This window comes from Micropterus salmoides, unplaced genomic scaffold (assembly GCF_014851395.1).
Source record: "Micropterus salmoides isolate LMB-PRFRI ecotype aquatic unplaced genomic scaffold, ASM1485139v1 Ms_hic_scaffold_10, whole genome shotgun sequence".
NCBI lineage: Eukaryota > Metazoa > Chordata > Actinopteri > Centrarchiformes > Centrarchidae > Micropterus > Micropterus salmoides.
The window spans coordinates 9,883,579-9,897,646 of record NW_024040041.1 but is presented as its reverse complement, the minus strand read 5'-3'; the positions used below and the strand labels follow the sequence as shown (position 1 = coordinate 9,897,646).

Below are 14,068 nucleotides of genomic sequence, written 5' to 3'. Positions count from 1 at the left end.
TTATAGGAATCAACATTTCTGTCTGTCAAGTTTCTATCTGTCCAAGTACTGATAATTTTTTCGGTTGAATACTTTCAAAATCTAGCTGTCTCTTGCTAGTTGTCCAGCCTTACCTACCCCAGCTTAAACCACAAAGTCACATGAAGTTCACTAGAGTCAAACAATGAGAAGGCAACTACTGAGATCTGTTACTGTAAGCTAGCTCCCTTTAGCAGGTGTTTTGTTGGATTTTCCCCCTTCGCTATCACTACTTGATTTAGTTGCTGCCTTATTTAATGATGTGGAATAACAAACAGAGTAACCAAAATGTAATTTCATCTAACTGGATATTTCTCATTTACAGATAGCAATTAGTGGAAATAATCATCATCTATGGCTAGCCGTGAATATCTCACAATCTAGCTTTCACTTGATACAGCCTTTTACTTTAGCTGTCTTTCTATGGCGGAAAGTATGCAGATTATCAAACCCGAGTGTACACAGCGAAAGTGCTGATACTGAGATTTGTCTTGGTTTTTTCATCAGTTTTGTTATAAGTGTAACTTTAAAAAGAGTTTTAACAGAAACGATACAGTTTATAACTCAATTTTGACCAAATATGCAGTTACTGCATTTTTACTTGGTAGGGCAGTATTGAAACGGAAAAACGGAGAAAATTAGCTAGCCTGCTGAACAGATCGTGACACCATATCGTCTGAGAAGTGTAGAATCATTTTGAATTTGACAACACATAATGAAAAGTTGAGGATTGAGGTAAGCCGGTTTGCAAACTTTTTAAAACGCATTTGTCCTACAGCGACGTAAGCAAGCGAACAAAACATAGCCAGTCAGACATGATTTCACTTGGCAAACTGCACTTGTGTGCTGAAGAAAAAATGCATGCTCAGGATTGTAAGCATAAGATGCAGGATGTAGTGAGGCTAGTAAGCTAACAACAGAATTACAGTCCGGCTGCTCAACAAGCCTTTGAAATAAGAGACGTACCTCCTGGGTTCTGCATCCTGTTGACCATCTGATTGGGTCCAGCTGGTCGGACCATGGACGGATCGGCGTGAGGACCATCTGAAAGGGTGACAGGAGTTACAGGAATCAGAGATGTTGTCCTCGGGATCACTGAATCCCAGTAAAACCACAGATGCTGAGAAAACAGTCAGTCAATCGTCCTTAAGAGACTTAAGTGGTGTGCAAGTGTGCTTGTTCTCTGTAAGACATCTGTTCATGACCAACATTTAATTTGAAGATTTTAATAATTTGATCGGTGTTATGTTCATCTATAAACAGGATACTAGACTGAAATCTGAACACTAAAATTCCTTTTCTATAATTTGCACACCAGCAGTATCTGTTCATGCATTCATGTGTGTCTATGCACACACAGACAACCATGTGAGGAAGGTAAAAGCAGTATGTTTATTTACTTGGGGATTGCCCTGGGGCCATGGGTGGTTGTCCCATGCTGGGAGGCCCTTGCGGAAGTCCTGGGGAGGCTAGGCCTGGGGAGGGTAGGCCAGGTTGTCCCGGCATCATGCCCTGCTTCTGGAGTCGTGTCCTCCTCTTTTCCTCCAGCTCCTTTTGGATCTTGTAGATCTTCTCTGCCAGCAGGTGGTAGTACTCCGCCTAGAAGTGATGTGACACGAGGGAGGGATGTTACAGGATACATCGCAACAGTGCATAAAACAAACACTTGTATTTCCTCATCTATTAACTTAACAGATGGTCATACCACAATACTTTCTTACCCTACTGTTGGCTGACTCATACATGTCTCCCTCTACTTTACGAGCATAAGCCACGAGATTCTCCATCCGCCGATCCTTCAGTGCAGCTGGATCAGGAGTGGGGAAGATGGCCTGCACGCTGCTCTCACACATGCACAAACAGAAAGGACACACAGCTACAATTAAATTAAAGACAGAGGCACCCAATTCACATCCATTGCTGAAAATGATCTGATATTTAAATTTATTTAGGTCCTGCTGATAGTGAAATTTTTTGGTGCGCTTGCAGGACACAGCAGACTCACAGCTTGTGGACAAGGTGGTTGCGAAGGTCCTGTGTGATGTCTTCATGCCAAGACTTTCTCATGCCTGCAGCAGAAGGAGGAGTTGCCGTGGGCATGGAGCTCAGGTTCCCCACACCATCATTCATCAAGCTGGGGGACAGAGGGGGGACTTTAGCCAGTACTGAACTAATTTCAATTGGTTTAAGTCTGTTATATGACAGCTGTACTGTGACCAATGAAAAGCACCTACCTCTGTGCATTCATGCTGCTGTGTAACATCGCGTTTGGCAGTAGGTTGGACTGCTGGTTGGTGGATTGCACACCCACTCCACCATTTACTCCCATAGAGTTTCCTCCTGGAAAGGCATATGGTTTTTAATTGGGAAATAGTCACAACAATAATGGTGGAATCAAATTGCTGTAACCAATAACTAGGGCTGATATAAGCTGCATCTTCAAATGGGAACATTTTCAAGACAAAGAACTACAGTGATTCAACATCAGCCATAACCTAGTAGGAAAGTATCATAAAAACAACATTAACGCACAATTTGAGAGTAGGTTTGTGTGGCATCATGGTATAGCAGGGTATTTTGAAATCTAGACGGTGTGACTTTCAATCCCATCAAAAACACAGATGCTACTCTTTCTATTAAACTGACATGGAGATGCTGTATTGTAGTGTATGCCCTATAACATAGACAGGCAACGCCATGTAAAACTGCCTGGCATCATCTACAAAGCACCAATGTGATAACCCCTTCCCTAGCAGGTGAAGATATAGTTTGTGATATGCACAATGTCATTATAAACTAACCCATGGTGTTCAGAGTCCTCATCCCGGGCTGGCCCTGCAGCCCCTGGTTTGGCATGGTGGCCTGTGTTGGCTGCGGTGTCATCTGGTTGCCCTGGTAAGTGAGGCCTAGTGCAGCGTAGGCCCTCTCTATAGAGCTGGGGTCAATCTGGTTGGGAGGGTTCAGGTTCGGAGTGTTGGACTGTCCACCAGGCACCCCTGAACCTAAAGAGTTCACCAGTCCAACCCCTGCACTGTTAACAGAAGCTTTCAAGAGAACGAGAAGGGGGGGAGAGGATGGATGAGAGAAAGAGACAAAGGATGAGCATCTGGGGATTTGAGCCTACTGCACTTAACAGTTCAGTTACAGGATTCTCAATCATTTCATGGTGGATAATGTGTAATAAATAAATGATAAGAGCTGTGAGCATGTACACTGCTCACGGGGAGTAACAAACACTCACACTGCTGATTCCGCTTGTCTCCAGCGTTTTTCAGCGGCAAGCATACGGGACAGTCGTGCCGTGTGCAGTTCTTCCAATGAGAGATGATCTGTCTGGATGAGGCACAGTGTGCCACTGGGGGAGAAGAGACAGAAATGGAGAGAGGTTTGAGAAACAGGAAGAGAGATCAGAACAAAAAAAAAAATAGAGAAGAGTGACAGAAAGGGTGAAATGAGAAATTGTGACAGGGTGAAGGAGGGAGATGAATAATGAGAAAAGGGATAAGAGAAAAAAAGAAAGCAGCCAGAAGAGTCAAAAGGACGAAAGAGAAGGCAGACACTGAGAAAGTTATTGTATGAGTCATTCAGTACAATAAAACTACATCCAGATGAGAGGAGTAAGGAAAAAATACAGCAGAACAGGCAGCTAGAGAATAACCGGGAGGCAAACCAAGAGGGAAATAAACAACATACAGGAACAAGCAAAAAAAGACTTAATTAATTGCTGCAGGTACGTGACAACTACAGTGCACAGTGTTTATAATATAAACCAGACACACCGTTAAACCAGCAATCATCATAATTCCACAGACTCACCCTGGCAGGACTTGCCAGCCTGGCAATGAGTCATGTGGTTGAGCACGTTCTTCATGGTGCGGCAGTGGGGCAGGTTGCACTGCCGCACTTCGCCATTCGCCTGCTCCCTACGCTGGCACTTGTGTGCGTGCAGCAAGAGGACCAGCTGCTGTTGAATGAGCTTCCGTTTCTCAGGGTCTGCGGTAGGGGGCGCTGTGCCGGGACCCGCCCCTACGGCACCGAGGCCGACCTGGGCCCCTCCCACTGCTGCTGCCCCGCCGATGGATCCACCACCAACTCCCCCGGGCTGCTGCTGAGACTTCTTGGGACCGAGAGGGGAGGGGAGGCATAGACCAGTGTTAGAAAGAAATGTTTATGACTGGTCAGGTATTATGGGACCACTTGTAATGACAAATTTGCTCAACATATCAATTAGCAGTTTTTCCTACACTTTGTAGTCTTACATTGAATTTTCTTTGTGTAAAATGTGGTTACATGTACGGCAGATTTTCATGCGTAGATAGATATGAGGCGTTAACTGTCTTCTGTCTAATACCTTAAAATAGTTCAAAGTTGCTAAAAAAATTCAACAATCAAGAACTCGCATACGCAGTCAATAAAAGGAGTCCATTTCAGAACAATGCCTCAAGCAATTCTGTAATTAAAAACATGAAACCACCTAAAGAGTGAACGAGATTGTTTCTGGAAAAATAAAATAAAATAAAGCCGGTGTTTAATTACAGCCAAACAGCAATAAGCATTGTAAATAATGCAAGCATGTAATGCAACAGTGCACGCGTGAATACTGTCAAACACAAAATATGAACAACAATGTTGATTAAGATCCCTTAGATTCGTCTTTTTTAAGGAATTGTGTCCAGGATAGATACTGAGTGAGACATTGTTCAGTTGAAAAATCTCTCTGATAGATCAACTATGTAATGGAGACACTGTAGTTTACTTCCTTAATCTGCCTAAAGCCTAGTTTAGTATCACTTGGACAGGGGCTTTAATAACCTACAGTGACTCATTGTAATCCGACAGGGCAGCTCTGGGGCATTTGGTTGATCTTACTTCAAAAAGTATTCATTTCATAGAGGTTGGTAAGATTACTGTAATGCAGATTTAAGCTACTTCTTCACTAAAATCTCACGTAAGACAACCACGTTGATAATTTTCCTCCTAGTCGCCATAGGATTCAGCCTGAGCTGCTTCTCCTTTGAGACGACTATGAGTCCTTCTAAAACATCTGTAAGCTTGATTGCAGATAATTTAGGTACCAGTTACTCATTTCTCAATGTCCCTTTCAGATTTGTCTGTAAAGAGAGTCTTTTCCAAATGAAACTGGTATGTAGCCACATACCTGCACCACCCATACACTCTTTAGTGGGGACAAGAAAATATGATGGAATAGTGTAATCTGGAAAAAGCTGTTCCTTTATTGAAAAAACCGGATGACCCATGATCAATAACCCCAACCCTTAGCCTCTCACAACTCAGGCAGGAATGACACAACAAACCTCATGCAAACCATTTTCTAATTCTTATCCTAAATACAACTGTTACACTAAACTGTTCCACGTCACATTCACCAGATTCTCTTAACTGCACAAACTTGTCAAATCGCTTGTTTTAACTGTTCATGAATAGTTCCTGAGACTTTGATGTCATCGTGAGCATTAATGACTGTTTGGTAATGTTTTTTTGCATAAAACCTGTCCACAAAGAGTAAAAAGAAGAATTTCAGACTGTAAAGCTTTAAGTCTTAATGTCAGGATGAAAACGTATCATATTTATCAGTAGTGGTATTAAAGGGACCTATGCTGTTGTCACAGGGGCCATACTGCGACAGGAAGAAAAAAGAGAAAAGGTTTGACATGAAGTTAAATTCCAAAATGCATCTTGCTCAGGCAAAGTGGTCCATGAATAACATGGGAGGCAGTCAAGGGGAGGAAACAGTCACAGACATGGACAACAGAGCATTATATAATGTGTGATAAACAGTCAAGTGCAGAGGACATTCACCTGGACAGATAACTTCTGCACTGCGTTTATGTCTTTACAGCTTATTGCTGGTGGAGAAACTGGTTTCTCTGCCTCTTTTATTCATACACATGAACAATCATTTTAAATCACATACTGAAAGCCTTTCTGAGTCACAGAGGCACACAGAAAAAAAAAACGGATTTCATGTGTAGGAGTCCCTTTGCCTCGTGTGAAATCTAGTCTCTCCTCAGCTGTCTCATCTATAACACCATCTCCAAAATCCAAGATTGGTGGTCATTTTTGTTTTTTGCATTTGACACCTTGAGTTCTACAGTAAAGATAGTGTGGCAACATTCACACAGGTGGCCAACGTGCATAAAGTCCTACGCCACGTTAAACTGCTTCAGTGAAGACGTAAAAAAAAAAAAAAGGATGTGTTAAAAGATGGAATGAGAAAATGTTTGATGCTAAAAAAGAAAAAAAAGCATATTTAGTTGAACTTCAGACCATTTGAGAGACTTTGGTTGAAATGCAAGCTTGATGTACACTAATCTAAGTGGCTTATCCACCTGTGCGGGAGAGAAACAAACATATCCTACCATCCCAGGCATGCCTTGGCCCGGTGGGGCCTTCTTGTCCATGTTGAACTGGGTGGCCATACTGTTGGGCAGGCCCGCCTTATTCTGGAGCTGTGGGCCCAGCCCTGCTCCAGGCAGCCCCTGGCCAGCAGACTGGCCGTACAGACCACCATAGGGGCCCGCATTGGCCATCATATTCATCTGGAGAGCAGGGTGAGGGGAGGCAAAGAAATGAGAAAGATGAAAAGGAAAAGAGAAGGATGAGAGACAAGGAGAGGAGGAGAGATGATATGAAGACAAAAGTAGGAGGAAGTAAAAAGTTTAGAAGCTCAAATCAATTACTTTTCAAGACGTGATTGATTAAAGCAGACTGTCAACTGATATTTAAACATTTGAGTGAGAAATAGTTGATATTAAAATGTCACCTTGCATGAGTTTGAGAGCTACTTAGTATCCTATATAGTATGTAGTTGCATACTACATAGTATCCAACTACATACCAATTGGACCATGTTAGGGAGACAAAATGGAATCACTTTCCAAATACTATTATAAAAAGGTTCTGATTCCTTTATAATGATTTTCCAGTGTGACTGTTCAGTTACAATATTACTTCTTTCTCTTGGTCTTACTTTTCTCTCCACAGTAAACTAATACCACAGACAATCTAGATGCTACTTTTAGGCTTTGCAGATCCAGCCTACAGTATCTAGTCTTTATTTCAACAGCAGCTCTGCAGCAATGTGAAGTGATTCATTATTTTTTTGCTATGTGACCAATACAGTCTAATGAAAATGTTCCTCGCTAAATCTGAGCTGAAACTAACCAATTAAACTGCACGGTTTTCTCCAAAACAAGGGCAATTTGCACTGAACATGAATACATACTTTACTGGTGCATATGTTAACCACAGGACATTACATTACTTCCTGTGATTGCTGGTGCACTACCACAGCGGTAAAGCAAAGATAGTTATGCTACTAGTTATGCTAAATAATTTAACACTGTAATTTGCAATCCTGTCTTCACACCTTTAGAACACAACAGTTGTGTGGCGTATTGACTAGCAGGGAGGTTAACCATCAATACCACAGGGTGAACAGTGACGCGACTGCGAGTCCAACACATAACCACACTCATACTTAGTACTCGTCTACAGCAGTCTCACATGAGCCGCTACTACAGTCTGCAGCGTCACTCGGGTCTGAAAAGATGTGTCTCTCAATTTTAACAGTGCCACAACATCTTGAATGTACAGGGAATCTGTCAGTGCTGAAAATCTTTTTATATTTGAAGAAAACTACATGCAGGCATGGCACTCAGCACAGCTCCAAAAACACACTTTGTTTAGACTGGCATTTGATACATCTTAACCTCAGTTAGACAACAATTGATCATTTGTTATAAAATAGTTTCTACTGAGATGTCAATTTCTGGCCGACCAGAGTGTCTGTAATGGCTGGAGTGTGCTCACCTTGTTCAGTGCTCCAGGTTGCTGTGGTCTCATGCCTGCCTGTCCCATTTGCTGACCACCCTGCTGCTGCTGCTGCTGTAGGGTTTCCGCCAACAAATTACTACTGTTACCCATGCCTGCACTGCCAGGGTAACCCATTCTCGGTGAGCCATTCATCACCTGTCCCCCCATCAGGCCTTGCTGCTGCTGTCCAGTGTTGCCCTTCTGGGCACCCATCATGGCAGCTGCCCGATTGAGTGCTGCCACCCCTCCAACCATCCCAACCTGCTGCATTAATCCAGGTTGCTGCTGACCCTGAGAGGACATGCCTTGAGGTCCACCAGGGGACACATTGACACCCCCCATCATCCCCAAGGAAGCCCCAGGTGCTGTGCTGTTGGAAGGAGGGCCACCCTGCTGTGCTGGTGCCCCAGCGCGCAAGAGCTCTGACAATTGTTTGTGTTTCGCAGCAGCATCTTGGCCTCCCAAACCGATCCCCCCTCCGAGCCCCACAAGACTGGTATGGAGTTGGCCGACATCCCCTCCATTGGTCAGCCCCAGATCAGACGAATTGATGAGCTCATCTGGGAGGTCATGCTCCAGGTCAAAGAGCGAACCAAAATCTAGGCACGAAGGAAAAGAAACAAAAATCTTACCAACTACAGAAATCAAGATTTGGTTCACAAAGTTGACACCACTTTTGCACCTCTTACAGCCACAGTTGTATTTAATTAACTAAAGCCCTTTGCTAGTGCAGCAGTAGCTGCCTCACACAACCTGGACTTCTCTCCTGGGCATCAGTTTGTGGTTTGATGGGTTGCCAAACATGGAGAGTGAACGCAGTAGGGTTTGGGTGAGAAGCCGCAGAGTGGTAAACACTACACTACCTAGGTAGATGTGTGCACTGGATCTACAGTTATGTGGTGCAAGAACATGAAACAGCATAGGCAGCAGAAGTCATGTCCACTGCGACAGGAGGTTAATTTAAAGGGAAAATCATTTGGGATTTTAATACATTTCAGTCTTACTCTTATTTTCCTTCCTTTTAATTCAACTTGATACAGAAAATGCAGTAATTTCTCTCAACATCACACAAGTTATTCTCTACCTGCACGTTTGACTTTTTAAGATTGCTTCTGGCATGTCAACATCTCACTAAATGCTCCTGAAAATGTCCTGTGCCAGTGTTTCTGACTTCATGCACCAGACTAGTTGCATCCCAGCCTGCTTTTCCCTTCACTGTTCTCCCTGCATTGAGAGTTGCATTGAGCTTAAAATCCTAATTTACTTATTTTTTTCACACAGTTGGAGCCAACTTCCTATGTGTTATAGGAAAGAATTGTTATGCTATAGATCCTGATTGTATAATTCATTCACACTGGAAAACAGCAAAATACCTAACAACGGGATGACACGAGAGGGGGTGCTACCAAGAGTGTACAACTTTTAGCTCAATATGTGGAAATGAATTCGTCTGCAGTAATAGTTTGATTCACAGTCAAGGGTAAAGGCATTCAAGCGGTCTGCTTGGCATAAGTGTTTTAACCGTTTTGAAAAGTAAACTGCAAAAAGTGCAGCGCAGTGTCACCGTGCAGAATAAGACAATGGAGGGCGAACAAGAATGGGCTTCGTCGGCACTAAAATTGAGAAATCAAGAGCCCGTAAACAAAATACATGAAGGAAGACATTTCGGAGACGGCGGCTGGTTTTGCCCTTTCATTAAAACGCGGTAACACAGTAAAAATGGACACACGGCTGCATCATCGTCTTCGGACAACAACGCTCTGCGCAACTTTAATGAAGTGTCGAACAATAGCTAGCTAGTACAACACGTTAGGTACACGAAATTCAGGACCCCAGACAGTTTAATGCAACTACGCAAAGAGTTCGTAGCCACAGGAAAAAAAGTTTATCTAGTGCCCAATAAGGTTTGGTTAGTTAATAATCGATTATTTTGTTTGCTAGCCAGCTACCGAGCTCAGGTGAGCCGGTCCGGTCCGGTACGGTCATCTACCTAGCTAGTTAGCTAGCTTGCTCGGTTACCGTTACTTTCTCCTAAAGCTGGTTTGGAAACGGTTATTTGTCTCAGCGTTTACAGTGCACTTATGTCGTGTGTTGTTTAATGTGTAGGTGCTATCATCTTTTCAATTAACTGAGTTTTAAAGTAACTAGACAACTTTAAGTAAACCGGGGTGACTCGACTCTTCCATTGTTTGGAGGTGGATCTTATAGTTAGTAGCTAGTTAGCCTGTTGATGCTAACACATCAAAACATTCCTGCTGGAAAGTTACTCCTGCCGCCAGCACTACATCACGTTTTCTCTTTAGCGATCCAAAATTATCAGGCTAGCCCTTATCTTAATAAAGCTACACGTATATTCGTGTTTTAAAGCATTCGTTATGGGGCAACTCAGTGCCACACCAACTAAGTTGCGGAGCAACTTTACAGCGACTTATACGACTGACCAGCATTTAATGCACCGTCGACGCTAGTTTGTTTTATCTCCTGCTGAGTAATGCATGCAATATATTTACCATTTCCATCACTGGCAGACACAGAGAGAGCCGGAGAGGACAGCTTGGGCCTCTTGGCTGAAGGCGGGCCGGACTCCAGGACATTATCGGCCATATTTTTGACGGATAAAACAATTGCTGTAGATCCACGGAGGGCAAACGTATTTCCCTTATTTGCGTCTCCTTATCCCGGTAAGAATGCTTCTGATCGGTCCCCCACCGCTCGGGGGACGGTAGGGGAGAAGAGAGCAATGTTGAACTCTTTCCCCCACAGTTCTCCCTCTCGGTTTATTCCTCTCTGTAGATATCAGTCCCCCTCCCCTGTCGGAGATTTTGTTTCTTCACAGATTTGAACAGGAGGAGGTGGGAAGGTGGAGTCGGCAAAAAAGGCAAGCGTGCGGCCCTCTGACAACCTCATGTAGCCTCTTCTGCGACACAAAAACTGTCCCAAGATCCGTCCTCCGTGCTGCACTCAGTCCTGTCCGCCATTGTCGGCGGAGAAATCCTGTATTTCAGGTAAAACGCTCCAGTGGGGTCTCTTTCAGGGCACGAAAATGGGAATTGTGGTCCAAAAAACACAAGCCAGGAGTATTCCCGTGTCAACTTCTGGAGGCCGATCTCTCATGCAACAGTTTTGAGATCCTCGCTTACATTTACCATTTCTCTCACCTAACCAAACATCTCCCTGATGCCAATGCACAACCGATTCCTTCACGTTTCCAAACCCAAAAGGCAGCCAACCGGTGAGTGGAGACCACCAGCAGTAGTTTGACAATACAATTTAAGCGCAAATGGTACTCTCAAGTGTTAATACTGAGAAAAACAACTTGCATTGGCTCAACAGTAACTAAATAAACAGCTCTGCAGAGAGATGCACATTGGATTCCCACAGATAAAATGAAAGTCTACTGCGGATGTATATTCCCATGCATGAGTTTTCTTTTGCATGCTGACTAAAATGTGCACTTAGTGTTTGACCATGCAAGGCACTGGGTCAGAAAGAACCGACTCGTATTGCACATTTGGTTGTTGCAACCTTTTTTTGAGCGTATATGCCTATTGCAGTCAGCAGGGCTGGCAAAGGTTGAAAATAGAAAATCTTGTTACACCCCCCCCCCCCCCCCAAAAAAAAAAAAAATCACTCCTCTTGTGCAATCGACTCTGATGCAGACTTCATTTCTTTGACAGAATAGTTCTTAAGGGCAATCACAGCGCGAATTACCAATCAGCGGGCAGTCAGATTGATCCAATTACTTTTATTTTGCAGAGGACGATCTGTGGGGATACTTATCTTGTGCTCCAGAAGAGGTTCCTCCTCCGGGTTCCACTTGGTTTTTAACACTTGAAATCTCAGATAATGGCAAATAACCCTAAAAATATACCTGTCACTCACTGTTTATAGGACGCCTTGGCAATGCAAGTGAAGAGAAAACGAAAGATCAGGACACAACTACGGCGACAGGCGAAAATGTGATAAAAATTGATGGCAGATCGCTGAGAAAATTATGGCTATTTCGGAAGCGGAAAGCTTCACATCGGCACCCTAATGTTGACACCCCCCTAAAAAAAATTTGGGCTGACAAAATCCTCTCATTGACTCTTTGTGATGGAGAATGCCCCCCCTTCGTGTTGATCCTGGCAATTTTTCCCTTCTCTTTAAACCCGTCTTTATTTCCACCTCTCCCTTCTGCCCGGCAGCAATTTATTTATATAATTGTCTATGCGGGCTCTTTCCTTCCTCCGCGATGGACACATACTGATTTTTCATGTTGCTGTTTCCCTTTTTCGCAGGTTTTTCCTCGTTGTTATAAAATACAGCGCTCTTCCGCCTCTCCTCTGTCTCCGCAAAACACCCCCTTCCTTGGATTTTTCGGAGTATTTCCTTCTCATGCACACATTTATTTCACCGACTCGGTTTTCCCTCCACCGTCGTCTTATCTGTTGGCGATGCTTTCTCTCTCCTCATTAACACGGACAGGATTTCGCCACTTTATTCCCGCGGCGCTTCCCGGAGCAGCTGCAGTCGGTCGCCGGAGTCGCTCCTTCTCAGTTATCTCCTCCTGTTTCTGACGGTCTGTCCGCACAAACAAAATGGCGGCTTGTTGTTTCTACTCCTCTGATACGGGGGGAGGGTTGGAGGTACAGCAACATTAGGCGAGAAGGGGAGGAGGGAACCGGGGGAGAACAGGGGGGGGTTGTCTTCGTAGTTGTTCGGGATTGTCCGGAAACCGGTTCCGTACTCTGTAGTAGTCACTGATTTCATCTGTAGGGGACAGTGGCGCTCCACTTTTCCTTTCCTTCACATACAAACTATATTTAATCAAGTATTCCACTACATTTATGTGACAGCTCTAGTTAGTTTACTTTGAAGAGTATGAATTCAAATATCTGGTCAGCTATTGCAGAATTAAAATTACCCAACAGTATATAACATAGTAGAAATAAGCTTAATCTCGACCTGTCTATGCATCAGTATATGCAATCAAATAATTATAATGTGAAAGCAATGAGTACTTTTACATTTTATAAGTACATCTACCTAATAATGCTTCTGTAGTTTTACTTAAGTAACATTTTAAATGCAGGTATTTTACTTCTAATGGAATAGTTTTGGTATTACTACTTTACTAAAGGGTCTGGATACTTCCTACACCTCTGTAGCACATACCAGCAGGCTGTTTCTTTTTCTAATCTGCCTGAGCACATTTTTTGAAACTTTATGAAAGTTTTACATGCAACCAACATCAGCAGCGGGGAAGGTATTCAAATTTTTCACCACAGGGTAAAAATAATCCATTACTATTATATTATTGCTTATGTATTAATGGGCAAATAGCATTGGGTAGTTTTATCTATAACAATGCATCATATTTTATAAACTCATACATTTTGTTGTAAAATATTAATCTACAAAGTTACTGTTAAATGTAGTGGAGTAAAAAGGACAATACTTAATTCTGAATTGTAGTGGAGTGGAAGTGCAAAGTGAAATGGAAATAGCAAAGCCAAGTGCAAGCACCTCAAATTTATATCTGAGTACAGTACTTAAGTAAATGCACTACAGGGTGCTACTACTAAGCTGCCACTGATCATCACATCAGTTTATACAAAGCTGCACAACTCGTCACTCACTGAAACATTTTACGTGTGTGTCAAAAGTGGAAAAAGTGAGTTACACACAATAAGCAAAACACATTTTTCGGTGAACGGGGACTTTGACAGTCATTCAGTAGTAAAGTAATTTACCCTCACCAACTATCTGAGAGGTATCAAAGATTTTCTATTGTGATTCTTCAACTGATGGTATCTGCTGAAAAAAAAAATAAAACTGTTAAGGAATAGCACAGTAAAGAGAAATGTCTCAATACAAGAAGTCTGAGTAAATTTGTAAATAAGAAACTATTGCATTACATGCTCACGTCTCGCCATAGCATGTCATCCATCTTCCATGTGTTATTCACACTTTCAATTCACAAATGTTTTGGTGCAACGCTCCCCTACCCAAGTTGTTGTGGAAACTGTATAGGAAACAGTTGCCTACCTATTCATCCAGCAGACACAGAGCACCATCTCAGTTGTGTTGCTGGCCAACTTATGAATATAAATTCACACTTAACTCCGCTGGAGTCCACCAACTCCTAACAGAAAAATTCATCTTCATTGCCAGATGCTTGACTTTCTTGACGAGTCATTTGTTCACTTTTAGGCTGGGTAGGTAGCAGTGC

General features: G+C 43.0%; 1 protein-coding gene across 10 annotated transcripts in view; it reads right to left on the bottom strand.

The window, feature by feature from the left end:
• ep300b (E1A binding protein p300 b) overlaps positions 1 to 12,455 on the bottom strand; it is a 35,866-nt gene extending 23,411 nt beyond the window's left edge. For 4 of the 10 annotated variants that reach the window (XM_038695232.1, XM_038695268.1, XM_038695254.1 and 1 more), the window contains exons 1-11: positions 10,365 to 12,454; positions 7,852 to 8,453; positions 6,399 to 6,578; positions 3,835 to 4,135; positions 3,260 to 3,373; positions 2,820 to 3,062; positions 2,253 to 2,358; positions 2,024 to 2,152; positions 1,740 to 1,857; positions 1,419 to 1,617; positions 985 to 1,062 (exon numbers count right to left, since the gene is read on the bottom strand). In XM_038695232.1, the coding sequence (XP_038551160.1) occupies positions 985 to 1,062; positions 1,419 to 1,617; positions 1,740 to 1,857; positions 2,024 to 2,152; positions 2,253 to 2,358; positions 2,820 to 3,062; positions 3,260 to 3,373; positions 3,835 to 4,135; positions 6,399 to 6,578; positions 7,852 to 8,453; positions 10,365 to 10,458 (2,164 nt within the window). In that variant the 5' untranslated portion in view covers positions 10,459 to 12,454. Of the gene's footprint in view, positions 1 to 984; positions 1,063 to 1,418; positions 1,618 to 1,739; positions 1,879 to 2,023; positions 2,153 to 2,252; positions 2,359 to 2,819; positions 3,063 to 3,259; positions 3,374 to 3,834; positions 4,136 to 6,398; positions 6,579 to 7,851; positions 8,454 to 10,364 lie in introns of all 10 variants that reach the window. The other 6 variants (XM_038695235.1, XM_038695243.1, XM_038695248.1 and 3 more) reach the window with 3 other exon arrangements.
• Between the last annotated feature and the right edge of the window lie 1,613 nt (positions 12,456 to 14,068).